Source organism: Hemitrygon akajei, chromosome 1 (assembly GCF_048418815.1).
Source record: "Hemitrygon akajei chromosome 1, sHemAka1.3, whole genome shotgun sequence".
Taxonomy (NCBI): Eukaryota; Metazoa; Chordata; class Chondrichthyes; order Myliobatiformes; family Dasyatidae; genus Hemitrygon; species Hemitrygon akajei.
Window position 1 is genome coordinate 209,360,400 of NC_133124.1, and position 27,328 is coordinate 209,387,727.

A 27,328-nucleotide genomic window follows, 5' to 3' on the forward strand; every position below is an offset into this window, starting at 1 on the left:
CGTCTCAGGTGTGTAGAGTATCTGAATGGGCTAGATAGAGTTAATTGAAAGGAAGGAGACTTTCACTTCTTTCTGCTATTCAGTTCAGTTCTGCCGAAGAACTGAAAAGAAAAAAAAGAAAGAGTTAAAAGAACCGGTGGCAAGTTGTAAGGGACGGGTCTTAGTTTACAAACTTGATTGGCTTTTTTTTCGTGAAGGTGACGAGGGTGACTGATGAGGACAGAGGATGTTGTGGACACGGATTTTTGTAGAGTATTTGACAAAGTTCCTTACGGTAGGCTGCCCCAGAAGAATAATACACATGGGTTCCACTCGATCTGACCGATTGCGTTCAGATTTGGCTTGGCTACAGAAGACAGAGGGTATTGGTGGAGTTCTGTTATTCTCACTGGAGCTCCCTGTCCAGTGGGGTCCCGCGGGCATCAGTCTTCAGACTTCTGTTGTTTTCAGTATATACTAATGACCTGGATGAAAATCTATGTGCTCTGGCGAGTAAGTTGGAAGACAACACAAAAACTGGCGAAGAAGGTTGTCAGAGGATAGGGCAAGATGTGAATCAGCTGCAATTATTGGCGGAGAAAGGGCATTTTCATCGGGCAGGTGTCTGGTGTTGCACTTTGGGAGGTCAAATGTAAGGGAAGGGCCTTCACCACTACTCTGCACTGATTCTACAGATTCACTTTCAAAGACTCTTTACAACTCACGTTCTCGGCGTTATTTATTTGAAGCTTGTTTACTTATGTTTATCTTTTCAGTCTTCGTCTGAAGTTTTTTTTTGTAAAATTTTATTGTATTTTCCCCTAGAGATGCCTGCAAGGGGGAAATAAAGGAATTTCAGGGTAGTATATGGTAACATGTACATACCTTGAGAATAAATTTACTTTGAAGTTTGAGGGCACACAGTAAATGGCGGGACCCTTAAGAGCACTGATGTACGGATGGACCTTCTGGGTCCAAGTCCATAGATCTCTGAAAGTGGCAGCACAAGTAAACCAGGTGGTAACGAGGGCATGTGGGAAAAGCCCCTAGGACATAGGAGGCTATTGAATCTGCTGCGCCATTGGATTATGGCTGATTTATTAAACCTCTCAACCCCATTCTCGTAGCTCCTCACCGCAACCTTTGATGACCTTACTAATCAAGAACCTATCAACACGCGCTGTAACTAAACCCAACGACTTGACCACCGCAGCCGTCTGCAGCAATGAGTTTCACAGAGTCACCACCCTCTGTCTAGAGAAGTTCCTCCTCATCTTCTGTTCTGGGGCTGCGCCCTCTGGGCCTGGACCGTTGGAACTATTCCCCCCACCCCCGCGTCGACTCTGTCTAAGCCTTTCGATATTTGATGACTTTCACTGAGATTCCTCCTCATTCTAAAAAAAAAACTCCAGCGAGTACGGGCCCAGGGCCATCAAACGCCCCTCGTACGTTAACCCTTTCATTCGCAAGATAATTCTCGCGCACCCCCTCAGGACCCTCTCCAATGCCAGCAGATTCTTTCCTAGAGAAGGGGCCCAAAGCTGTTGACAGCACCCCGATCACGACCTTACAAAGCCTCATAATGCTTTAGTCACTTAGGACACCGAGCATGGGTTGGGACATTCGGATGCAGCTGTATAAAGCTCTGATTCAGCTGCACCTCGGGTGGTGTGTTCGGTTCTGCTTGCCCCATTATAGGAAGGATGTGAAGGCTTTGAAAAGGTGGCGGAAGATCCTCACCAGGATGAGAGGGTATTAGCCGATTGCCGAGGTTGGACAGAGTTGAGCTGTTTTCTCCAGAGCGTCGGAGGTTGAGGGGAGAGGTGACGGAAGTTTACAATGACAGGCTCGTCAGCAGTTAGGGTAGATAGTCGAAGTCTCTCTTTCCAGGGTAGTTATGTCAAATACAGAGCATATAGCTTTCAAATGATTGGGGGGGGGGGGGGGGAAGGTTGAGGGAGACGTAAGGGGTGATTCTTTTTAACACAGAGAGTGGTAGGTGCCCGGAAACGCACTGCCAGGGGCGGAAGCAGACACAGTAGTGGCATTTGGGCAGACACATTAACACGCAGAGAATGGACGGATACGGACAGGAAATAGGATTAGTTTAACTTGACGTCATGGTCGGTACAGGCATAGTGGGCCGAAGGGCCTGTTCCTGCGCGGTATTTCCCAAGTTTCTGAGGGAGACCGGGAAACGGAGGATGGGGTGCAGTAGTCGATGATTGGAATTCACTGCTCGAAACCACGATGAAGGCGGAGATTGTCCGTCCACCTGAAACAGTTTACCTCAGCGTTTTCGTTAAGTAGCGTGAACTGCGTGATAAAAATACGCTGCGTGGTGGTTGATCAAACTCAGTGACTCTTTGTCAATGGCCACGGCCAAAAAGGGCCGATTGGTCGCCCGATCTCAGCGCACGCTTTCTGGGCCAACCCAGCATCGTGCAGCACCGGTAAATGCTAATGCTGTACAGCATCGTACAGCGACGTGACCTGACTGTTATCTTCACGGCCCTTTTCTGCTTAGTTGGTTTAACACACGACGTTTCTATTGCTAGCGGGTACCTAACCTGACCTGGACGCATCATATTGATGCAGCTATAAAGAAGGCGAGGCAGCGGGTATACGTCATTACGAGTTTGAGGAGATTTGGTTTATCAACTAAAACACTCGGAAAGTTCTACAAACGTACCGTGGAGTGCATTCTGACTGGCTGCATCACCGTCTGAGACGGGCGAGGCGACTGCACAGGATCGAAACTTGTAAAATTAGTCAGCTCCACCATAGGCACTAGCCTCCGTAATATCCAAAACACATTCACGGACCGGTGTCTTAGGAAGGCGGCGTCCATCATCAAGGACCCCCGTCACCAGGACATACCCTCTTCTCATTCAGGTACAGGAGCCTGAAGGCACGCACTCAGTGATTCAGGAACAGCTTCTTCCCCTCTGCCATCTGATTTCTGAATGGACACTGAACCCGTGAACCACACTACTTTTTAATTTCTGTTTTTTTTTACACTACTTATTTTAACCTAACTAATAGCCATCCATATACTTACTGTAATTCATTATTTCCCCTATATTTATTTATCATGTATTACATTGTACGTAATGCCGTAAAATTAATAACTTCACAACATATGCTGGTGGTATTAAACTTGATTCTGATTCTGATTCTGTACAGGTGTGCGAACGGAGCAGGATCTCTACGTGCGACTCATCGATTCCGTGACCAAACAGGTACTGAGATTAATTGCACTTGCCTCCGCGTGACTCCCAGAATGTTACACGCAATTCTGCCAAACTTTCCCAAAGTCACAATTCTAAGTCAACTGAAGTGATGGATTAACCACAACTAAAACCCGGTGTACACTAACCTTGACTAACAAGGGAAACGGGGAGCTATTACATCGTGTAGGCTGCAGAAGCCGGTGACGACGCGACGGAGACGTTTGATGCAAAGGAGTTTACCCTCTGTAAAGTTGAGACGGTCTTAATTACTTTAGTGGACTTTGTGATCATAGGCAGTTCTATTTAAATTCAGACATGATTTAGAATTTTAAAAAGCTTTATACTTAACACAATCAGTAAATAGTTTTGAAAAGTTACGACCCCAAAGTTAAACCTGCCAAGAGCCAGGTTTAACTTTGGGGTCGTAACTTTTCAAAACTATTTCTCTCTTAGAGAAGTTAGTTGTAACTTCTATCACAGTCGGAGTTACGGGGAAAAATAAAGGTTAACTTGTAAATTAATCTCTCAACGTCCCGAGTACACACGATCATTATCAATCATGCTTTTTGTTATTCGATCTGTGCAGGTGAACTACCGAGTCATACGCACTCCTGGCGGTGGGTAGGGGCGGTGAACGGGTACCACATGTGATTTCTACATTTAAGACTAGAAAGGCAAAAAGCCATCCACTCTTCTTTTCACAGTTGATGGAATCAGGCTAGTTAAGAACCTGGTAGTCATTGCTCAGAGATCTGGAAATGACAAGGTTCTAGAGGGGTGATTTCATCGACAACACTGCCTACCAAACTTTTCCAGAAGAATAAGGCATAACAGGGCGGGAAGAGATATTGTCCACAGAGGTCAGGTGAGTCATGGAAAATGCACATTCTCCATGACAATCATTAGGGAGGGGTACAGGAGCCTGAGGGCGCACATTCAGCGATTCAGGAATAGCCTTTCCCTCTCTGCCATCAGATTTCTGAATGGACATTGTACCTCACTACTTTAAAAAAGTTGCACCACTTATTTAATTTAACCCTTTTAATATATGTGTATTTACTGTAATTTATAATAATGTTATTATTATGCATTGCAATGTACCTCTGCCGCATAACAACACATTTCACAACGTTTGCCACTGATATTAAACCTGAATCTGATTCTGGCGTGAATTGGGAGATGACTATATCCGAATTGTGACAATTTTTTTATATAGTGCCAGAGTGCTGAACTTGTCATTGATGTGAAATAATTTAATAATCGTTTATTTACGGGTTTGTTTTTTAATGTTGGTTATACATTGCCAACATCAATCATTTCTAGGGCAGGAAAATCTGTCCTTTCTCTGGCCAGCTCCTTGGGGCTCATACCTCGGTAGGATAGCAGGAAATTCACTCCTTGTGGCACATGCGCCTCTTATGAGTGAGACTGACCCTTTATGACAGGAACTGCACGCACGCTGGCTCCGGTAGGAATTGGCTGTGACACCCCCAGAACCGTTTCACATGGGGCACCAACAGACGGATCCTCGTTCCACTGGGGGATCGTCGCAGCTGCCGGCAGGAGGAAATCTTCATCCCGTCAGTCTGGGCTGAGTTGCAACCCAGGTCTCAGAGGTGAGAGGATAGCGTCTCACCCACTGCACCATCGAGTCCCCTGTGCTCAATACATTTAACAGCTGCGTACTTTATCCCGTGACGTCAATGCCTCTAGAAGCAAACGTCCCGCCGGGATGCTGCACGGATTAGCCTAGAATAAGCAACGCTTGAGCCAATTAGCAACACGTTTCCAACTCTTCCATCCATGTATTCATTTTACTTAACGTAACTTTCAGACCCCCTTTGTTAACCGCCATTGGCATCAGACGGTGCCGAGTTGGGCGAAGTAATTCCGGGTATCAGGAGAATTGGTGCGTTGAAAAGAAATTGCGAAGTCTGAGATCACGAAATTTTGAAGTTTAAAGCGAATCAAATTTAGTTTGGGAAACGGATAAGTTGGTTACTGCAGTGAAGGTTTCAAATCCTGTCGGATTTGGATGGGAGGGGAGTCAGAACATGGTCATCCAGAGGCCATTTTAGCTGGAGCAAAATGCTAAAGGATCTTCAATTGGAACAAAGACCAAAGGGTCAACGCAAGAGAGTCTTACAGATGCTGGAAATCTTAAACAACACATTAGGGAGGGGAATAAATAGTCCCGATGAAGGGCCTCGGCCCCAAACTTCTCCGGTTAATTCCCCTCCGTAGGTGTTGCCAGACTTAACTGAGTTCCTCCATTGTGTGTATGATAGATTGGCGCTGTTTACCAGTTTGACCAATGTCCTTGTTCCTAACAAACCCCGGTTTCCACGTGACGCCGATCTCATGAATAATTATCAAACTCTCTTTGCAGCCAATTGTCTACGAGGGTCAAAATAAAAACCCAGAAATGTGCCGGGTGCTTCTTACTCATGAAGTGATGTGCAGGTAAGGCCCAGCCAATAGCAGAGCTGTTTCTTGTTGACTTGTCCGTTTGTCTCAACTATGATGCAATATTCCAGAATCTAGAATTATGCAAGATGCACTAAGCATTTCCTTGGGTTAATAGAGAAAAGATTAAGAAATGCAAGTCCTTCAGAGAAACAAATGGCTTTAAGTTTCTTAATTGCATGGTGACTCAGAACCTTCAGATCTATAAGGAATGATTTTATGTTTCATAGAACAGGGCTTCTGGACTATATGTTCCATTTGGCAATGTGATAGGTGAACCTCCCCTCAAGCTGGTTTTCTGCAACCCCATGATATGGTGTAAATTGGGGGAAAATTAAATAATGTTAAAGACAACCATGTAGTCAAAGACAAACAGAAGCGTTGGATGAGCTCACATCCTTTCAAAGGAAATTCAGGTGGAGAACAGACCATTTGCTGCTGTGGTGTGGGGAAATGTGGCATCCAATTTGTGCAGAGCAAGATCCCACAGGATACAATCTTTCTAACTGAAAGTCCCATTACAGCCTGCTATGGTACTAGCATTTAGGGCAGCACTGAAGGTCCCCCATCTCTGTCTTTGGCCATCAAAACCAATTTTGGTCTCTGCAGTGTTCAGGGCATCCTTCATTGTGCCAGTAGCTTCCTCTCAATTTTCACTACTATCAGTTAGGAATACCGTGGAGACTCAGGAATACTGTTGCACACAGATATAGAAAGATTCTTCATTGGTATTCTGTAACATTTTTGTTTTTCCAGTCAGGGTTGTTGGCCCTGAGCTGAACCCCTGAACCTGGAGGACTGGTGGACCACTCTTAGTCTGGCCTCTGCCCTTTGACCCTACCAAGAGTCAAAGCACAAGGCCCCAAAACCAACCAACATAGATTTCCGGGTCATTGAGGCACTCAAGCCTTCAAACACCATGACAAGGTCATTGTCTTCTTTGAAGTTTAACTGAGAGTAATTAAAGAATAATTGGTGAGAATAATATTGAAGATTAGATTTATTTGTCACCTGTACATACAGTGCGACACATCGCTAATATGCTGGGTACACCCCCACAAGTGTTGCGTGCTTCTGTAGTTTTCGCTCAATTTACTATCTTGTATGTGTTTGGAATGTGGGAGGAAGACTAGGCGGTCACGAGGAGAATGTACAAACTCCTTACACACAGTAGCAGGAATTGAACCTTGATCTTCCTGCTGGCATTCTGTAAGGCATTGTGCTAACCGCTACACGAAAGTGTACTGTGCATTATGTTTGGAGTTAAGGAATGGGTAAAGGGTCATGAGCATTTTGAACTTGCTACATCTTTTTCTAGGCAATGCCATGTGATCTGCCTCCGTGCTTTCAGGCGTACAGGTGTAATGTTCAGTGTTTCTTCTAGTCATTCCTTCTGTGTTGATTTGCCAAACCATTACTATCTAATACCAATCTCCAAACTGATTCCATTGTGTACCGGATAACCATTCTGGATTGATTCCAATTTCCCTTATGAAAACACCGGAAATAAGGAATTGTGGGGAGGCAAAGGGGGTGATGGATTAGTTGGAAAATGTACCTTTAACTGTGATACTGAGCTAGTCAAGAGTTGTGAGTTTAGGTCTTATGTTATTGGTGATAGATCAATTGTTTGGAGGTGAGGTATCCGTGTGGACAATGGCTTGGCCTCCACAGTCATTGGATATATTGAAAGTAGAGGTTGATAGGTTCTTGATTAGTAAGGGCATCAAAGATTATGGGGAGAAGGCAGGAGTATGGTGTTTGGAGGGATAATAAATCAGGCATGATGGAATGGTGCAACAAACTCGATGGGCTGAATGGCCTAATTCTGCGCTCCTGTGTCTTATAGACTTCGACATAGAAGACAGGAGCAGTCTATTTATCCCTCTGAATGTGCTCCGCCACTTAAAAATGGTCACAGTTGCTACAATTTGCTGTTCGAGCGATGACTGATGGCTAGATCTAAGGCAAGCTGCCTTGATTTGTACAGGCAGAACAGTCGTATGGTGAAGGGGCAGGATGAGATGGTGCACCGCCATCATTTATTAATCCATTCATAGGCTGTAAATGCCAGCATTCATTGCCTATCCTTAAATGCCCCTGAACTGGCCAGACTTGTTAACGTACTTACTAACACTGCCAGTTACACTGCTGTCATTTAGGGAAGCAACGAGAGTCCTCCATCTCTATCTGTCCTTGGCCACGAAGTTTAGTCTTGGTCTTGGCAGTGCTTCCTTCATCATGCAGTAGCTTCTCCTCTGCTTTCACCTCTAGAAGCCATAGAAGTCCTGGGTGGAGACTCAGGAATACTGTTGCACTCAGATGCAGAAGGATTCTTCATTGTTGTTCCTGTAATAGTTTTGTTTGACCAATCAAAGTTGTTAGCCCAGAGATGAAACCCAGAACCTGGAGGACTGGTGGACCACTCTTAGTCTGGCCTCTACCTTTTTGACCTGGTTGGCATGAGAGACCCTACCAGGAGCCAAAGCATAAAGCCCTGACTGAACTGAAGCCGACATAGCTCGCTGGGTCATTGAGGCACGCAAGCCTCTAAACCTTAGTCCATTTGGAGGGAGATGAGTTAAGAGTTGACTATTGCTTTGGGGCTGAAGTCACATCTATGCAGGGTTTCACAAAATCGTGTAACACGAAAACAGGCCATTCTGCCCTACTTGTCCTTGCTGACCAGCAGGCACCCTTCCATTTTAATCCCATTATCCAAAACTGATCCATCACCTTTCAAAAGGTGACCCAAGTGATAATTTTACATTTTTATGGTTTTTATGGCAACCTGAGAGTTTTGTGATTAAAGTCACCGAGAACAGCTTTTTTCTTTAAAAAACCTCCAGCTTTAGCTAATTATCTAATTTAAATTGCCAAGCCACAATGGTGGGTTTCAAACACCCATCTCTGGATCAAGGCTCCAGCTGCCATCCAGTAACCTAACCACAGCCCTAGTGTACTGCTACCGAGCTAGAACACGGGGAACACAATGGGGGAAGGTGTGGCCCCTGGCATTGAGAAAACAAAGTGAGTTCAGCTCATTCCCCGCCTCCTTTCATTGTATTGACATGAAAATCGCACAGAAAATATAAATTCACAGGTGCAAGGTAGCAATTAGTGATGAGGCAGTGCAGCGGAACTCATTGTGGGTATGCGGCAGCCCAATCAGGTGCTGTATACCTGGAGAACAAACAGAGGCTTCTGCTCTCTAGGGACGGACTACGCCAGGTGCCTCTGTCTGAAATCACACTCGGTTTCAGATTTGCCCTGGTATCTTGCAGGGCTTCCATTTTTTTTTTTGGAGAACTTCTTTCAACTGAAACTGGTTCCGCTCGCCTGTGTTGCATTGACACTACTCAGAAGAGTTAAGGCTGCACGGTGACAGCCTCTTTGCCGTTTGGAGTGAATGCAGTCTCTTTATGGTGTCAGAGGTCGGGGGAGTTGGTAGGAGAACGGTGTTCAGAGGGATAATAAATGGAGGAGAAGATTTCAGGGCTGATTGACACAATTCTAGTCCTATGGGAACAAGGCACCCCCCCACCCCCACCAAACAACAGCCCATGAGTAACCATTACCGAAACTCAGTTAGTCCAGCCACATAAAGTATTGTGGCTGCTGTGGTGGGTTAGAAGGCATGCATCCTGCGGCAAGCCTCTCCACTTCTGATTCTCCAGGGCAATGCTCACAAAATGCTGGAGGAACCCAGCAGGCCAGGCAGCATCTACGGAGAGGAATTAAATATCTATATTTCGGCGGTGACCCTTCGTCACACCTGATCAATGATCTCGGCCTTAGATGTCGACAGTTTATCCCCCTCCATGGATGCTGCCTGACTTGTGGAGTTCTTCCGGCATTTTGTGTGTGTGTTGCTCTGGATCTCCAGCACCTGCAAAAACTCTTGTCTCTGATTCTCCAGAGCCTTCCCACCATATGCAAGGCACAAGTTAGGAATGTGATAGAATAGTCTCCACTTTGCCTTGGTGAATGCATCTTAACTCCTTGTAGGATAAAACTGGAAGTCTCCAAAAATAAAACGGCAGAGGCGTTTTAAGTTGAAGGAAAAACACAGAACGTAAAGTGCGGTTTTTAAAAAAAAAAGATTCGTAATTATGTCATCGTATCAGAGCAGCCTCTGAGAGTGAACCCCAACTCAATGTCAGTGGTTGTGAATTATGCACGTTTCCAGCTATTGCGTTACCCTAGGCAGGACCCCCAGAATTCACTGAAACTGGCATTGTCAGCCTGTCCAGGGCTTGGATGAGCTGCCTGGCTCGGGTGCTGTGTTTCTAGGGTGGAGTAACAGCAGGTGCCCCTGGCTCGTTCAGAGGTGTGTTGACACACTCACTGTCATGTTGCGACGCTAGGGGCACGGTAGCGAAATCCTCCAAATCTTGGTGGGCCGGTTCAAGGCGATCTACCAAAATATATTTAGGTTTACGCCCCATCTATAATAAATTCTTCTCTTATCCGTTCCAAACCACGGACATAAGGGGATGTCGGTGTGCGTCGCGGCGGATGAAAGCATACGAGGCAGATTGTAGGTCAGCAGCAACCCAAGAGTTCATCCTTCTGCTGATTACGTTACCCTACAAAGCACTCTGTTTAAAAAGCACCCATGCAATATCCCATCCCCAGAAATGCTGGTCAGTGGCTGCATTGTGTTCCATATACAAAATGCACTGCAGATTCTTGCCTCGGCTACTCCTGCAGCCCTTGTCAGACCCACGATCTCTGCCACCAAGGAGGCCAGGGGCAGCAGGAACATGGGAACAACGCCACTTGGAGGCACATCATCCTGACTTCCAATAATGTTGCAGTTTATTTTTTGTCCTAAACCTCCCTCCCCAGGAATATTGGGGGACACCCCCCCCCCCCCTCACCAGCAGGATAGCAGTGGTTCAAGAAGGCAGATTAAAGATTAGTTTTATTTGTCACGTGTATATCGAAACGCACGTGGAGATGTGTTCTTTACACCAAATCAAAACAGCGAGGAACGGGCCGGGCAGCCTGCAAGTGTGCCACGCTCCCAGCACCAACAGAGCATGCCCACAGCTCACTAACCCTAACCCTAAACGCACATCTTTGGAATGTGGGAGGAAACCTGAGAACCTGGAAGAAACCCATGCAGTTACGGGGAGAATGTACAAACTCCTTAGAAGCAGCGGCGGGAATTGAACCCTGACCTTGCAGCTGGCACGGTTAAGCATGACACTAACCACTACTCTGCTATGTCTTTATTGGGAAGGGTAAATAAATTTTGGCCTCGGATATCAAAGAAATGATTAAAGAGAAACCTTACTGATGCCCTCTGTGTCTCGGTATGCCACTGCGGCTCCTTAGGCAAGAAATGCCCAGACATCTACGGCTTCCGCTCTCATTTTCATCGTTCCTTTGTGGTTCAAGGCCTAAACCAGGTCTGCTTCAAGACTGAACTGAGGGAGTGGTATCCTGCTGTCGAACCTCTGGATGAGGCACGAACCGAGGCACCATCTGTTCTCTCAGGTGGATGTCAAAGATCCCATGACACTCTTCCAAAGAAGCGCATGGGCTTTTTCCCCAGTGTCCCATCCCACATTGAATGCTCCTAAAGCTGATGTTCTATTCATGATCTCATTGTTTTTGGGAACTGGCAGCGTGCAAATCAGCATTTCCTGTGTTTTAACCGTGACTACACTTCAGAAGTATTTATTTTGCTGCACAGTACCCTTTGGATGACGCGGGGGTTGAGGAGAGAGAGAGTAAGTCCAAGTTTAAAGATTAACTTTATCTGTTACGTACAACATCGAAACATGCAGCGAAATGCATCGCTTGCGTCGCATCAGCGAGGATCGCGCTGGGTAGTCCACAAGAGTCGGCACAGTTTCAGCGCCTTCGTAGCCCGGCCACTGCTCACTAATCCTAACCCGGAGGCCTTTGGAATGAGAGAGGAGCCTGGAGCACCTAGGGGAGACTCATACGGTCACGGTAAAGCCCTCCAAACCATTGAGCGCATCTACATGGAACACTGTCGCAGGAAAGCAGCATCCATTATCAGAGACCCCCACCACCCAGGTCGTGCTCTCTCCTCACTGCTGCCATCGGGTAGAAGCTACAAGAGCCTCAGGACTCGCACCACCGGGTTCAAGAATAGTTATTACCCCTCAACCATCAGGCTTCTGAACACCCTTTTGCCCATCCATTGAGATGTTCCCACAACCAATGATCTCACTTTAAGGACTCTTTATCTTGTCATTTCATGTTCTCATTATTTATTGCTATTTGTTTATATTCGCATTTGCACATTTTATTGTCCTCTGTCCTCTGCACTCTGTTTGATCTTTCATTGATCCTGTTATAAATACTGTTCTATAGATTGGGCATGGGCAATATGGTGGAGTAGTGGTTAGCACCACCCTTTACAGTGCCGGCGACCCGGGTTCAATTCCTGCCGCTGCCTGTAAGAAGTTTGTACCTTCTCCCTGTGGCTATGTGGGTTTCCTCCAGCTGCTCTGGGTTTCTCCCGCAGTCCAAAGATGTACTGGTTGGTGGGTCCATCAATTGGTCCCTGTCAATTGTCCCATGATTAGGCTAAGATTGGATCGGAGGACCACGGCTCAAAGTGCTGTAAAGGCCTATTCCATGCTGTACCTCAATAAATAAAATTTGCCGAGTATGCCCACAGGAAAATGAATCGCTCTGCCTCCCTTTCTCCATGCAAGCCTACGCTGGAAATCTCTCCATGGCCCAAAGACATTCCCATATTGTTCCCATCACTCTTATGTTGGTTCAACACTGTTGTGGGGGGTGGGGTGGTGGCTCTTTCTGGGGTTGATTCAGTACAATGAGATATCAAGAACCAATTTGCTTTTCTCTAAGGCCTCACCCTTGGAGCAGTTTGAAAGATTAAAGCAGATGCCAAATGCGGAGTGTGTGGTTATTTAAGAGCAGGAGCTGGATGTTTGCAGGTGTGTTTTAAAGAACATTATGGCTGGAGGGGCAGAGAGATGGCCCTAGTTCAGGGAAGTTGGCAAATGTTGATAATTGGGGGGGGGGGGGATCAAAAATTAACAATTTCAATTTCAAGTTCATTGTCATTCAACTACGTATGCAGCTAAATAAAATGTCGTTCCTCCAGGGCCAAGGTGTAAAACGCAGGACATCATATACATGTAGTTACAAACCAGCACACACAGTCTCAAAATACTATTTGTGTAATCCCCGGGTGACATAGTCCGAAGATTCACAGGTTGACATAAAGTGTGAGGTGCATGTGTTTGTAATGTTGTTGGCACTATTATAATGAAATAAGCAGTCGTGTAGTATAAATGTGAACATAAGTGTATTTATATGGTGTCTCTATGTTACACAATGTGGCATGATGCTTACTAAGAACATTATTGAGTGAAGTTTGATAACAAGTGAGACAAAGACCTTTTAAGACCGAAGGCCAAAAGCTTGGTTGAAGAGGTTTAAAAACTATCTGAAGGAGGGGTGAGACACAGAAGAATTAAGGGAGGTGATTGCAGGCCTGCAAATGATATGTTTTGGGATTTTGAGCTTCCAGAGAAATATAACAAATTCATAAAACTTTTAACCAGGATTGCAAGCCCCCCCCCACCCATCCCCCCACCTTTCAAAAGAAACGCTCCAAGATTCTGGTTCCCCTGATAAGCTTTACGCATTCCTGGTAAAGTTTAAACAGCACAACCTTCGAACTTTCGTCATTAACATCTGCAAAAAGAATTCTGTGAAGATCCCAAAATTCTGTGAACTACAGCATTTGAAACCATACAAAAGAAGACAACATTCTTCTACTCTCAGAAGAACGCATATAAAAAACTTTTCATTATTTTTGACACATTCTTTTTCCATTTGCATTGATTGCAAAATCCTTGTCCAGTTTGCAGACCTGTCCGCATCTGTCCATATTGCCCCAGTAAAAGCTGTAACACTGCTTTTCCCTCCTCAGTTAGTGACACCAACAAGTCCTGCAACCTCCAATCCTACACGTGTATCTGCCTTATCTCCATAGCTACCTCAAAAAATGCCTGTTTGAATTTACCCTCCCTATTCCCTCTCTAGAGCACAGAAGGTGATGGAGGGGCTGATCGGATAAATCTTGTCAACCTGGTACACAGTATGTTATTGGTTCATTATCATGTTTACTGAGATACAGTGGAAAATCTTTGTCTGTGTGCCACTGATGTTCATAAATACTTCAAGTTAGTAAATAGAAAGCAGATTGCAAAATATACTCAGTGGCCATTTTATTAGGTACTCTTGCTTATTAATGCAAATATCTAATTAGCCAATCACATGGCAGCAACTCATTGCATAAAAGCATGCAGGCATGGTCAGGAGGTTCAGTTGTTGTTCAGACCAACCCGAATAGGGAAGAAATGTGATCTAAGTGACTTTGACCGTGGGATGATTGTTGGCGCCAGATGGGGTGGTTTGAGTATCTCAGAAACTGCTGATCTCCAAGGATTTTTTTTACGCACTACAGTCTCTAGAGTTTACAGAAAATGGGGTGAAAAATAAGCAACATACAGTGAGCGGCTATTCTGTGAGTGAAAACGTCTTGTAAGTGAGAGAGGTTAGAGGAGAATGGCCAGACTGGTTCAAGCTGATAACAGGCGACGGTAACTCAAATAACCACACGTTACGACGGTGGTGCGCAGAAGAGCGTCTCTGAATGCACAACACGTTGAACCTTGAAGTGGATGGGCTACAGCAGCAAAAGACCACACCGAGTTCCCCTCCTGTACCTAATAGAGTGGCCATTGAGTGTATAATGTTTCAGAGAAAGTGCATCACAAGTAAACAAATAAAATGCAATGGCCACACCAAAGTGGTTTGGAAGATTGAGTTCATCTTTAATGAATCAGAGATCTGCTCAAGAGTTTGATACCAGTGGGGTTGATGCTGTCCTTAAGCCTGGTGGCATGTTCTTTCAAGCTTTCGTAACTTCTTCCCAATGGGAGAGGGCAGCAGAGGCAATTGCTGGGACAGATGGGGTCCTTGATTATGTTGGCTGCTTTCTGAAGTTAGTGGGAAGTGTAGACAGAGTGTTGGAGTTCTGGAAACTGCTGCCAGGAAGGGTGTTGGAGATGGAACTCCGAACCACCTTGAAGAGCTACAGATAAGGTCCAATAATCTAGTACACACAGAACTTTGGTGCTGCTGAGCCAGCAGATTTTGTGGACTACTGGATTTAAACGCAGCTGGGAATCAGATCCCCAGTCAGTCAACTGAGAGGGAGCGTGGCAAATATCTCCTGGTGTTCTACTGTGAATAATTAGATTCAAGGTTATTTATTGTCATTCTTCAGTGCACAAGTGTAAAGGAGAACAAAATAATTGTTACTTCGAATCAGACGTAGCATAAAGAACACAATTTTAAAAAAACCCCACAAAAACTGCTGGAGGAATTCAGCAGGCCCTGATGAAGGGCGTTGGCCTGAAATGTCGACTCGTTATCCTCTCCACGGGTGCTTCTGAGCTCCTCTGGCATTTTGTGTGTGTTGCTTTGGATTTCCAGCATCTGCAGAACCTCTTCTACGTACAGGAGGGGAGTTCGGTGTGGTCTTCTGCCGCTATAGCCCATCCACTTCAAGATTCAACCTGTTGTGCATTCAGAGATGCCCTTCTGTTATGTACGTAGACGGAATGTGCGTAACGTGATGCTAGGTGGTGTGTATGTAGTGATGGTGGGGTGGGTTAATGGGTGGAGAATAATAATAGACTTTTGGACCACCTTCGTACACCAAAACTTCCGGCACCACCCTCACAGATTTGAATCTGCTTACCAGATTCAACATTTTTAGCCAGCATGGACCCTTTGGGCCGATTGGCCTGTTTGACTGCTGGAAATCGTTATCCTTTTCTTTGAGCGAGCAACTTGTGCAGGAATGAAGAGCAGTATCAGATTTCAAGCAGTGCTTTACAGGGTTCTTTAGTAGCCCTGAGGAACATGATCTTTGAGAGTGACTGCCAAGTGTTGGCAGGGAGATGCTGGCAGTCAGAAGATGACCTTCCTGTTCCCTCACCCCCCCACCCCCCCAATGTTCTTGACCCCTGCTGTTCTGAATCCTAACCACTGCTCGGGCTGCACACCCTCCGCTCAACCTCTGGGCCCCCTGGCTTACGCTCTAGACTAGCGAGTGAGCCAAATGCTGCCCTGTCGGTGCTTCCTGAACAACTGGGTGCCGGATCGCTGGGGGTTTCTCTAGAGTCAGCAATAAATCCAGTGAGGAAGTGAGGGTAGAGTCCTCACTCGGGCAGGAATGTGGAGTTCTCAGGAGAGCAGCTCGGAAGCTGGGTGAGTGTACTGGGCGGAGAAGGGGATGGAGGAGGGGGTTGATATGAATTGGTGAGGAGGAGGCTTGTGTAGCATTGCTGACAGCAGGGCCCTTGCTAGGGCTGAATGGCTGTAAATCCAAGATGGTGTCTGCAGGGAACGAGGTGCGTGCAGTGTGCTGCCTGGACTCTGGGGCTCACTGAGTAGCAACCACAGACCACTCGGAGTGCTGCCTCAGAGAAAGGACTGGGTTGGGAACACGGAGAATGTTAAAGAAAATATCAGTGATGTCTTACTGATGCGTTTCCCTCCTCTCTCTCGGTCTCTTTCTCTCAGTGACTCCTTTGCTCACTCTCTCCTTAACAATTCCTTCATTTTCTCCTTCATTCACATTTTTCTCTCTCCCTCCTTGCCCAGATTTTCTCACTCTCCCTTGCTTTCTCTACTCACCCCCCCTTCCTTGCATTCTTCTTCATCTTCCCCCTCATCCTCCCCGTGCCCCCACTCTCTCTGCAATGATGCCCCACATTCTCTCTCCTCCCCATTCTCTCTCTGTTCCCATCCTGACTTTTTTCTCTTGCCCCCCCCACTCTCCATCTCACTTTTTCCCTCAGTTCCCCACCACTCTTCCCCTGACTCACTCCATCAATCTCTGCCACACTCTCTGCATCTCTTCCCCTCCACTCCCCACTCACTTACCCTCTCCCCTTCGCTCTCTCCCACCCTCTCCCCCTTCGCTCTCTCCCACCCTCTCCCCCTTCACTCTCTCCCACCCTCTCCCCCTTCGCTCTCTCCCACCCTCTCCCCCTTCGCTCTCTCCCACCCTCTCCCCCTTCGCTCTCTCCCACCCTCTCCCCCTTCGCTCTCTCCCACCCTCTTGCCCTTCCCCTTGCTCTCATCCACCCTCTCCCCTTCACACTCCCTCTCCCCTTCACACTCCCTCTCCTTCTAAGGATGCAGTTTGTCTGTCATTATGCGCTATTTTGTATGATGTAGCCGATCATGGTCCTGGCGTCAGTGGTCGCGTAACCAGGACTTGTGATATGGACCAACTGCTCATACGACTATCCACCACCTGCTCCCATGACTGGGGGGTAAGCAGGTGCTACACCTTGCCCAGGGGTGACCTGCAGGCTAGTGGAGGGAAGGAGCACCTTACACCTCCTTAGGTGGAGATGTATCTCCACCCCGCCACCCTGGATACAGAAGGAGAGTCATCAGGAAACTGGAGTAGCAATCAGAGATCGAAACCACTTCTCGGGGGGTGTGGACAACTGGGGAATTTAAATTCAAATAACTGAATTAATCTGCATTTTAAAGAAAACACAGCAAGTCGGTAACTATAAGACATATATGTCAAACTCAAGGCCCGTGGGCCAAATCCGGCCCGCGGTGGAATTATCTTTGGCCCGCGAGATAATATCTAATTACTATTAAAGCTGGCCCCAGTAATCGAAGCGCCTATGGCGTATGATATGGCTAATGCTGAGTTTATTCAGGTACCAGGTTTTCAGGGTTTTTAGTGTTTATTCGGCAGTCTTCTTCATAAGAAACGGAATTTGTAAAGTGAAACACTTTGTAGTTATAGCAGAGACTGAGACACATGAGAACAGGCTGAAAAAACGGAGGCAACGAAAGCTGCGTTCGCACGCGTCCGACTGATCCGGCCCGCATGAAGCTGCATTTTGCTCAATCAGGCCCGTGACCTAAAATGAGTTTGACACCCCTGCCTCAACTTCTGGCTTACAAAATCTCATCTGCCTGAGGAAGGGAAATGTCTTTCTTTCTCAGTCTGGTGAATGTGAGATTCCTGACCCATCACTGTGGTTGTCTTGTTTCTGTCTTCAGGAGTGCAGGAATAATAAAGGGTGGGCAATAAATCTTGTTGTTTCCAGCAACATCCACATACTACGGATGAATAAGTAATTAAAAAATCTCACAGTAAAACATTGCAGAAAAGGTTCTCATTGACCCTTGTTGTTGGATAAATTCACAATTGCAAGTTTCATTGGTTCCAGGAACATTCTTTATTGTAAGGCCAATAATTCTACTCTCAGAAATATTTTTCGAAAACAAGCATGTTCATATTTTACATTCAAATATGTAACCACTCCAGTGGGAAATTAGAACATTGGACCTTACTGATGCTTTGGCAACCAGGAGTCTCTCTGGCCGGAGGACCTAGGAGATCAACAGTGCTGGGAGAAGTGAGGCCCATGTCCTCCCATTCTGTGTGAATCTCACATAGATTACAAACTCATGACCCCAGTTCCCTCTGATAATGGAGTCTGGGATTTCCCAGCATTCAGTGGTGGCTTTGAAAGCCATCTATTCAATCCGCAAGGCTTCCGAAAGATTTGCAAGTGTAGGGTTCAGAGACGGGAAAGAGGGAGATTTAGAGATGAAGAGGAAGAAATCTGGAAGCCAAAGGAAGAGAAGAGGAGGGAAAAGTTGGTGGCGTGATTGTAACCAACTGAGAGGTCTAGATAGAGTGGACCTGGAGAGGCTGTTTCCCATAGTGGGAGAGTCCAAAACCAGAGGGCACAACCTCAGAATAGAAGGACATCCCTTTAGAACAGAGATGAGAAGGAGTTTCTTTGCCAGAGAGAGGTGAATCTGTGGAATTCATTGCCATGGATAGCTGTGGTAGCCAAGTCACTTGGTATATTTAAAGCAGAGATTGATAGCTTCTGCATTAGTAAGGCTGTCAAAGGTTATGGGGAGAGGAAAGAGAATGGGGTTGAGAGGGAATATAAACTGGCCTCGAGGGAATGGCAGAACAGACTCAATGGGCTGAATGGCCTAAGTCTGCTCCTATATTTTATGGTCTTGTGGAGTGCTACACTGTGTGTATTCAGTCTGTTAAGTTAGTCTTGCAAGGCTCCAGCCCTGGCACAATGGGTTAGATTAGCTTAGCTGTATTTATCACATGTACATTAAACCATACAGTGAATTGTCTCATTTGCGTCAATAGCCAGCACCTCTGAGGATGTGCTGGGGGCTGCCTGTAAGTCTCATTGCGCTTCTGCTACCAATATAGCAGGCTCACAGTTTACAAACTCTAAACCGTACGACTTTGGAATGTGGGTGGAAGCTGGAGCACCCGGTGGAAACCCACGCAGTCATGGGGAGAACTCACGGACAGTGGCAGGAATTGAACCCAGATCACTAATCGCTGGTGCAGTAAAGCGTTATGCTAACTGTGCCGCCCCCTACCCTACCGTGCCATACGGTTTGGCCTCAGGTTCAATAATTATCAGGTGGTTGTTGGTGGGAGCTTGCCCTCCACTGATTGGTTGTGGTACTTCCTACATCACAGCCGTGCCGAGATGCAAACTTCATTGGTTGAAAAGCCCTAAGGTCATTAGAAATGCAATATTTCATTGCTACCTTGGCTGTGGAATTCCCTCCGTAGAGTCTTCCATTTCCTAGCTCTCTCTCCTTCTCTGAGTCTTGACTTGAAACCCTCCACTTTTGAAGTTTGATTACACCCTGAGTGAACTCTCCTCAGAGTCAGGAGGAGACTGCTTACAGTGGACATCAGCTCTCTCTTCGGTCTGCTATTTGTCCCCGGGGTTATTCTTCGTTGGCCCCCTTGGGGGTCGAAGATGACTTGTTCTGTGTGTCCCGAGGAGACTTGAGGTCAGTGTGGGATCTCCATCCTTTGCCGCAGCTGAGCAGGAGCATGGATGCGTGAGGATATGTGGTTTGGCAGTTCTTCTTTTCCTTGGGCTTCCATATGCTTCTGACAAAGATGCATCAAATTTTCATATCATCACGAATGTTCCTTCTATGATTTGGTCGGTCGTAGGTCAGAGATTCCCAGGAATCAATCAGGAGAATACCTTTTTTTTTAAGGAGGCTTTGAGAGCAGTGTGATTAGGACTTCCTTGGCTTTTAGCAGTTGCTTCAAACCACAACTGCTCACCATTTCTGTCAGAGTAGGAAATCCCAGGAGCTTTCCCTCCCTGCCCCAGAAATTAAATTAATTGTTATTGGAGGATCTACAACTCTCTCCCATCTCTTAATGCTGTCCACCTGACGTTACCTCACCAGTACAGGCAACTTTTTAAGCAGAGAAACTTATGAACAGGAGTAGACAGTTTGTCTGTCTGAGCGTGTAATGCTATCCATCAGAACAACAGGCCATTCAGCCCACTGCACCATGCCAGATTTTTCACAAATTCTACCCCGATTCATTTTTGTTCTCCCCACGTTCCCATCAGCTCCCTGCAGATTCTGTCATTTTACACACTTTGTACAAGTTACACCAGTCATTTAGCCTACTATCCCCTTGCGTGTTTGGGTTCTGGCATACAAGGAAAGAGGGAGAACATGCTGTCCACTGATTGTTTGTGGTGCTTCCTACATCACAACAGTGCCAAGGTTCAGAAGTACTTTATTGGTTGAAAGAGGTGCTGAGGTCATCAAAGGTGCTGCAGAAATGCATGACTTCATTGTTGACTTGGCTGTGGAATTTCCTCCGTAAAGTCTGTTGTCACAGGAACAAAGTTACTGGAGAGAAGTACTGGAAGATCTGAAGCTGTCTGCTTACTCAACAAAATGAGACACAGCAGGACCCCCTTTCAGAGGAAAAAGGACTGCTTGACCTAACACTATAGGACATATTATGTGGTAAAGATCAAAGGATAATTTAGGACAATTCCATATTTATAAAGCTTTCTTTGAACTACACGCCACCCTCACACCTCCCTCTTTGCACCCACACTACAGACTCGCAAATAACAAATTAAAATCAGCATTGTCTGGTCTTCCAATTAATTGAGGTGTCTTCTAAATAACTGTGGTTCGTGGTTCTTAGGGACCAATTGGTAGGGTTGCAGTTTAGATTTGTATCAGAATCTGAAGACAGGTGGCTGAAGTGATTTGCTGTATGTGCTAACCCCCGAAAAACACGCTAACAAAGTCTTCCCTCCTTCTCCGGGCCTTGCCCCGAAACTGTCCACATTTGAATTTTGGTTGCACCCTGAGTGAACTATTCTCCTGAGAGTCAGGAGGCGCCTGGTAGCAGCAGAGGCCAGGACTGAACCCGAGTCTCTGGAGCCACAAGGCGACATCTCTGTCCTCTGCGACACTGTGCTGCCATGTGCTATAACCCTGGCTGACCTGCCATCTCAGCCCTGTATTCTCTGAACACGCCTTCCTCTAATCATACTGCCCATTGCAGCGATAGAATGGTCCAGTTTATCTCTGTACTCTTAGTAAAACAGGGCCCCATTAGGGCAGAACTATTATTTAGGAGATTCGTTTGTCCGACATTTTTGTCGTCCTGAGGGATAAAAGCCTGGCTTCCATTCGGCAATTGGCTCCAGCTGTGTGAGTGGGATCGGGAGTTTAGTGTGGCGTGGGTTCACAGGCATGGGACCGAGTCCCACCACCCTCTCCTGCTGCATTCCTCGGGCAGAGCAAAAGCCGGGGAAGGTGTGTAATCCAAAACGCGATTGACGATAAAACAAAGACAACTTTTTGCTTTTGTTTGCAAGTGAGAAGCACAAAACGAGTGAATTTGACATTGTCAGGGTGTTATTATATACTTCTTGACGTTCAAATTACTCCCAGAAGGAAAAACAGTTTCAGAATTAACTAAATTCAGTGCCTGGGCAAAAATAAAGATAGCTTTAACATTGCCAAATATCCTGGTCTGAATTAGAAACACTAAAGATGTCTATTCTAATTTGCTTTTTTGTAACCAAGGTCTGCTGTCTGATTTTTCCAAAAGCTCCATGTCTCAGCCCTGCTCTCCATCTTGTACACATTCAGCACAGGTAATTCAGTGAGGGTAACAGATTAATTTGGAGTTTGCTCTGTATCTAACTAATGGTGTCGCTTCTCTTGGACCAAGTAGAGGAAGATTTACTCTGCATCTAACTTGTGGCATCCCTGTCCTGTGACTCTGTTTGTGACAGTTGGAGGGAGATTTGCTCTTCACTTAATTGATCCTTCGCTGTTCTTGGGAGTGTTTAATGGCACAGTGTAGAGGGGGATTTGCTCAACACCAGCCTGAGTTGTCCGTGGCCTGGGAGTCTTTGATGGGACTGTGTAGAAGGAGATTCACATTTCCTCAGCTTATGCTTGATGCACCATCAATAACTCTCGAAGACGTGAGTTAAGGTAGGCTTTTATTAGCTGGTAGAAAGCACCGTCAGCAGCAAGAGACCATCACACAACATCCTGGAGACTGAGGGAGGAGCAGTGCCTCCAATCGCCTTTATACAGGGGTCTGTGGGAGGAGCCACAGGAGCAGTCAGCAGGGGGGCATGTCCAGACAGGTATATGTAGTTCACCACAGTGCTATCCCTGGCCTGGGAGTCTTTGATGGGACAGTGTAGAGGGAGATTTACTTTACCTTAACATATGCTGTCCTTGGCCTGGGGATCATTGTTGGGATAATGTAGAGGGAGACTTACCTCAGCAGATATTGTTGCTGGTGTGGGGGTCTTTGATGGGACAGTGCAGAGGGAGATTCATGTTGCCTCAGCCTGTGCTGTCAATGCTTTGAGAATGCTTGACGAGGCAGTGTAGAGGGGGATTTAGATTGCAACTAACTCATTCTATCCCTCATGCCATATGTATGTTTTGCTAAAGATTTCCAGCATCTGCAGAACCACTTGTGTGTATGATCGTGCTCTCCCTCTCTGGGACTGTTTGATGGGCCAGTGTAGAGGGAGCTTTAAAAGGCATATAGCCTCTTTTTTTAAAGCAAAAACTTTACTTACTTACTGCATCCTTGATTAAATCACTATCAACTTTTTACAGGATGTACTCCAGCCCCCACAGTGCCCATGGGTCCTCTCAACAGCCAGCAGGCACTGTGTGCCTCTCTCCAGGCCTGGCAGTAGGCATCTTTCCCTTGCTGGCACTGGTTATGTGTGGTGGGACGGATCAGTGCCTGGGCAAATATAAAGATAGTTTTAACATTGCCAAATATCCTGGTTTGCATTAGAAACACTAAAGATGTCTATTCTAATTTGCTTTCTTGTTAACTGAGTCTCTGCTGTCTGACTTATCCAAGAATTCCGTGCATCAACCCAATTCTCCACCCTGTCCACATTCAGCACATAAGATAGTCAGTGAGGGTAACAGATTAATTTGGAGTCACTCTGTATCTAATCCATGGTGTCACTTCCCTGTGACTGTTTGTTGAGATGTTTAGAGGGAGACTTGCTCTTCATCTAACCCACCCATCACTGCTTTGGGAACGTTTAATGGTATTCAGTAGAGGGAGATTTATTCTGCACCGGCCTGTGCTATCTCTGCCCTGGGGACTTTAATGTGAAAGTGTAGAGCAGTGGTTCCCAAATATTTTTGAGTTACCCTTGGCTCCCAAACCACATCTCCAGTGCCACCCTCTCGCTTTCGGGCCATTACATAAAAACTATTTGAAGTATTTTGATTTACGGTGTGCTATGAAAGAAAATGGGAACTGCAAATTCAAAGTATTTTTGCAAACACTTGCAAAAATTATTCAGATCTATTCAAAGCTACAAATAAAATTATTTATTTATTTAATTACAATAAAACAATTTTCATCAACAATTTTAGAGTGTACATTAGTAGTCCAACTATTCACTACTTCATTGCATGTTTAACCTTTCAATAAGATGGATGAGCATGGTGCAATGTTAGCAGCTTCTCAACTTCAGGCTGAATATCACTCAGAAGGAGTCTCAGATCCCCACGTTCAGTAATTTGCCGTCTCTCTTGTTGTTTTGAAAGAAGTTGGGTGACATCGCTCAAACCACGCTCCACTAAGTATGATGTTGGGAAGGCAATGAAGAAGATCTTGACTTTTTTTCCCACAGTGCAGGTCAGCGAGCAGAAATTTCATTCTGCAACCAAAAGTCCTGATGTGATTCTTTTGAACCTCTGATTCAGCTCAGAGTCATTTTGTAGCAAGATCAGTTCTTCCTTCACCCACGGGGAGCATGCCTTGTGAGAATAGGTTGAGTGAGCTCGGCCTTTTCTCCTTGGAGTGACGGAGGGTGAGAGGTGACCTGATAGAGCTGTATGAGAGGATGAGAGGCATTGATTGTGTGGATAGTCAGAGGCTTTTTCCCAGGGCTGAAATAGCTAGCACGTCGGGGCACAGTTTTAAGGTGCTTGGAAGAAGGTACAGAGGAGATGTCAGTTTTTTACGCAGAGAGTGGTGAGTGCGTGGAATGAGCTGCTGGTGGTGGCAGAAGTGATAGGGTCTTTTTAAGGGTCTCCTGGACAGGTACATGGAGCTCAGAAAATTAGAGGACTATGGGTAACCCTAGGTAATTTCTAAGGTAAGGACATGTTTGGCACAGCATTGTGGGCTGAAGGGCCTGTATTGTGCTGTAGGTTTTCTATGTTTCTATGTTTTCCTGTTAGTTCCTTATTACAAGTGGAGTTATTACCCAATCTGGAATTTGGATAGAGAGAAGATATTGAAATCTCTCTGACATGTCTTTACGCAGCTCATTCAATTGGCCACAGTATACTTGAAGATCATAATCTGGTAGTCTTTCTTTCTTTTCCAACTCAAAGAGGCTCGGAAATTGGAGAAGGTCGAGACGGCCAGTGTTGCACTTAAATAGGGTTAACTTGGACAGATATGTGGAAACAACTGATTTGACTTTGATAAGATTCACATCATTTCCTTGAAATTGAATATTGATTTCATTAAACTTTATGAATAATTCTGACAAATAACAATGTCATGCCTAATATTCTTGAGTCGATTACTGAATGAAGCATTCGAGTCTTCAGAGAATTTTATCATCGTTTCAAATAGCACGTAAAAACATCTCAGGCAGTTTCCTTTTCAGAGCCATCTGACTTCTGTGTGTAACTGCAAGCATTCAAACTGTTCAAGGTTCAAAAGTATATTTTATTATCAAAGTGTTTACAAATTATACAACCTTGAGATTCATCTGCTTACAGGGAGCCACAAAGTTTAAAAAAAACCTGAAATAATCCAATTAAAAAAAAAAGACCCAATGTGCGGAGAGAGGAAAAGAAACAAATCAAATCACGCAAACAGTAAAGCAAGAACAAAACTGAGTCCATAAGCCCAAAGCTGGGGCTGGAACAGTCAGAGATGGTCCACGGACTCAGACTCAGTCCATCACACAGAGGCAAATCGCCACTAGCTCGTGGTCACCGAGTCTGCAGCAGCCAGGGCAGAACACAGCCTCAGCCTCCGTGCCAAGGAGAGTGGAGTACAATATTGCGCAGCAACCCTTGCCACCTGTCCCAACACCTTGCCGTTTCAGTCCATCTGGCCTGGCATTTAAATTACCCACCCCAGCCCTGCCACATTGATGTGCTGGGGCTGCGTCTGGCCCGTACTCAACCTTTCCAAGTTGGTGTGGCGCTTAAGTGGATCAAACCTTGCTTCCAGTTTAGGTGGATCAACTCTGCAACCGCTCTGCTTCAGCTTTTCCCCACTCTGCTCGCTCCAGCTATGTCTTCGATTCTGACTCCCATCTTCTCCTGGACCACACCTTGACCTTGCTCTGACTCTGTCTCGCACTGCACGCCTCGACCCTCGGATCAGCCTCGTCTTCCCTCGCCCTTTCATCGTTTGCAGTGGTCATTTACCAAAATTTTCCATATAGAAAGTGTGATTAATAGAGTATTTAGTTAAATTTCTTGCTTTGAGATCCACCAGTAAGCTGTCGCCCATGTTCAGTAATGCCATCTTAAACCTGAGGTCTCATCATTCTCAATACAAAACTCTCAAAATAGTCAAGAAGTGAGAGCATGGAACTTGATTTTATGTACCGTTGTGACAACAGGATTTAATAATTTGAGCAGCTGATCACTTAGTTTTTTTTTGCCAGAAGTTGTTGTCTGTGAATTACTCAGTGAATAGTAAATATGTTAGGTACAGCTTTTTTTCAAGAAAGTAATAACTCCATGGTGGTGTCCTGTCATTGATGGTGTCCCATCTATTGCTCAAGCAAGAACGTTGGTGAGTTGGATGTCCTTCTCTTTGAAAAAAATTGTAAAAACCCAAAACATTGACCCCCCCCTCTTTGTACTGTATCTGTTTCTAGTACCCTTGCAAATAACCTTTGAAGTATGCTTTTATCATTTATGAAGCAAACATAACTAAGAATCAAAGATTCATTGACTCATTGAACTGCAGTGCAAATTCTGTTGTCCTAAGTATGTTGCACAACATGTTTTCCATATTCTCAGACATTTCATCTACTCATCTTTCAACAGTGTTGTCACTGAGTTGAATCACTTTAATTATTTGCTCTCCTGACTTATGCAAAACTGTACTCAGAACTTCTGGCACAATCAGTTCTCCAACTGTATGTGGCTTTCCAGATTTTGCAGTGATCAGTGAAACGTTGTACGAAGCACACAAGCCATCACTATTTTGTGGCAAAGTGTTGGCAAACATGGTTTGAAAGGTTTTCTGTTAAAACCAATTTTTTGTCTGTTTTATCAAAGTATATTCTCTTAAATCTTCAAGGAACCTTGCCTCATTTGAAAACAACTTCTCACAGCAGATACTTTGGCTGTTGTTGGTTGCTTGCTGCTGGTATAAATCCACATTTCTGATACACCACACTATACTGTCTGCACCACTTCTTCGTTTGGTCGGCTTCTGCCATTTTCATTATGGATTAACGACCACAGTCATTCGCCTGTTGTTCAAGTCCAGCCGCAAGCATTGCAATCAATAAAGTGGAAAGTAATCACATCATCATAGCTCTGGCAAAGCCTGACTCTCTGCTTGAAGGTACATCAAGTGGGGCAGCGATATCTTAGTTGAGCCATCGGTTAGGGAAATGTGGTCAATACCACGTTAAATGGCAGATTCTGAACTTGATCATTGTAATCAATTATGAGGCACTGAGGGTCAAATGCTTATAATAGATAACTAATTTCTTAAATTAAACCCATAATCCCTCAGATGCCCCTTGCTACTGAGGGATACCCCCTTTATCTTTATTGCCTCCTTAGAAACTCTCACTGCTCCCAAGGGGGCGATATTACCCACTTTGGGAACCACTGCTGGAGAGGGTAAATTACTATGCTGTCTCTGCCCTGGGAGTGTTTGTTGGGGCATTGGGCACGTAGAGGGAGGTTTATTCTTCATCATAGTGGAAGGTTTATTTTGTATCCAACTATTTTTTAGCCCTAATCTACAGGTCTGTATTTTGTGTTCTTTTTGTTTGCTTTCGGTCATTTCATAACTCGGTGAGTTGGTTTAATATCGTCATACAGACCAAGGTCCAGTGTAGAATTGTGTTTTGCGTGCCATCCACACAGACCATTTCATCGCACTGGTGTATTGAGGTTGTACCAGGGGAAAAACAATAACGGAATGCAGAATAAAATGTTGCAGTTACAGAGGAATTGCA

The 27,328-nt window shown here is 45.4% G+C and overlaps 1 protein-coding gene across 12 annotated transcripts in view; it reads left to right on the forward strand.

Moving 5' to 3' along the window:
- The window catches only part of LOC140734898 (transcription factor COE2), a 318,188-nt gene that overhangs the window by 13,042 nt on the left and 277,818 nt on the right, over nucleotides 1-27,328 (forward strand). For all 12 annotated transcript variants that reach the window (XM_073059600.1, XM_073059582.1, XM_073059608.1 and 9 more), the window contains 2 exons: nucleotides 3,166-3,221; nucleotides 5,602-5,675. In XM_073059600.1, coding sequence (XP_072915701.1) covers nucleotides 3,166-3,221; nucleotides 5,602-5,675 — 130 coding nt within the window. The remainder of the gene's footprint in view (nucleotides 1-3,165; nucleotides 3,222-5,601; nucleotides 5,676-27,328) is intronic.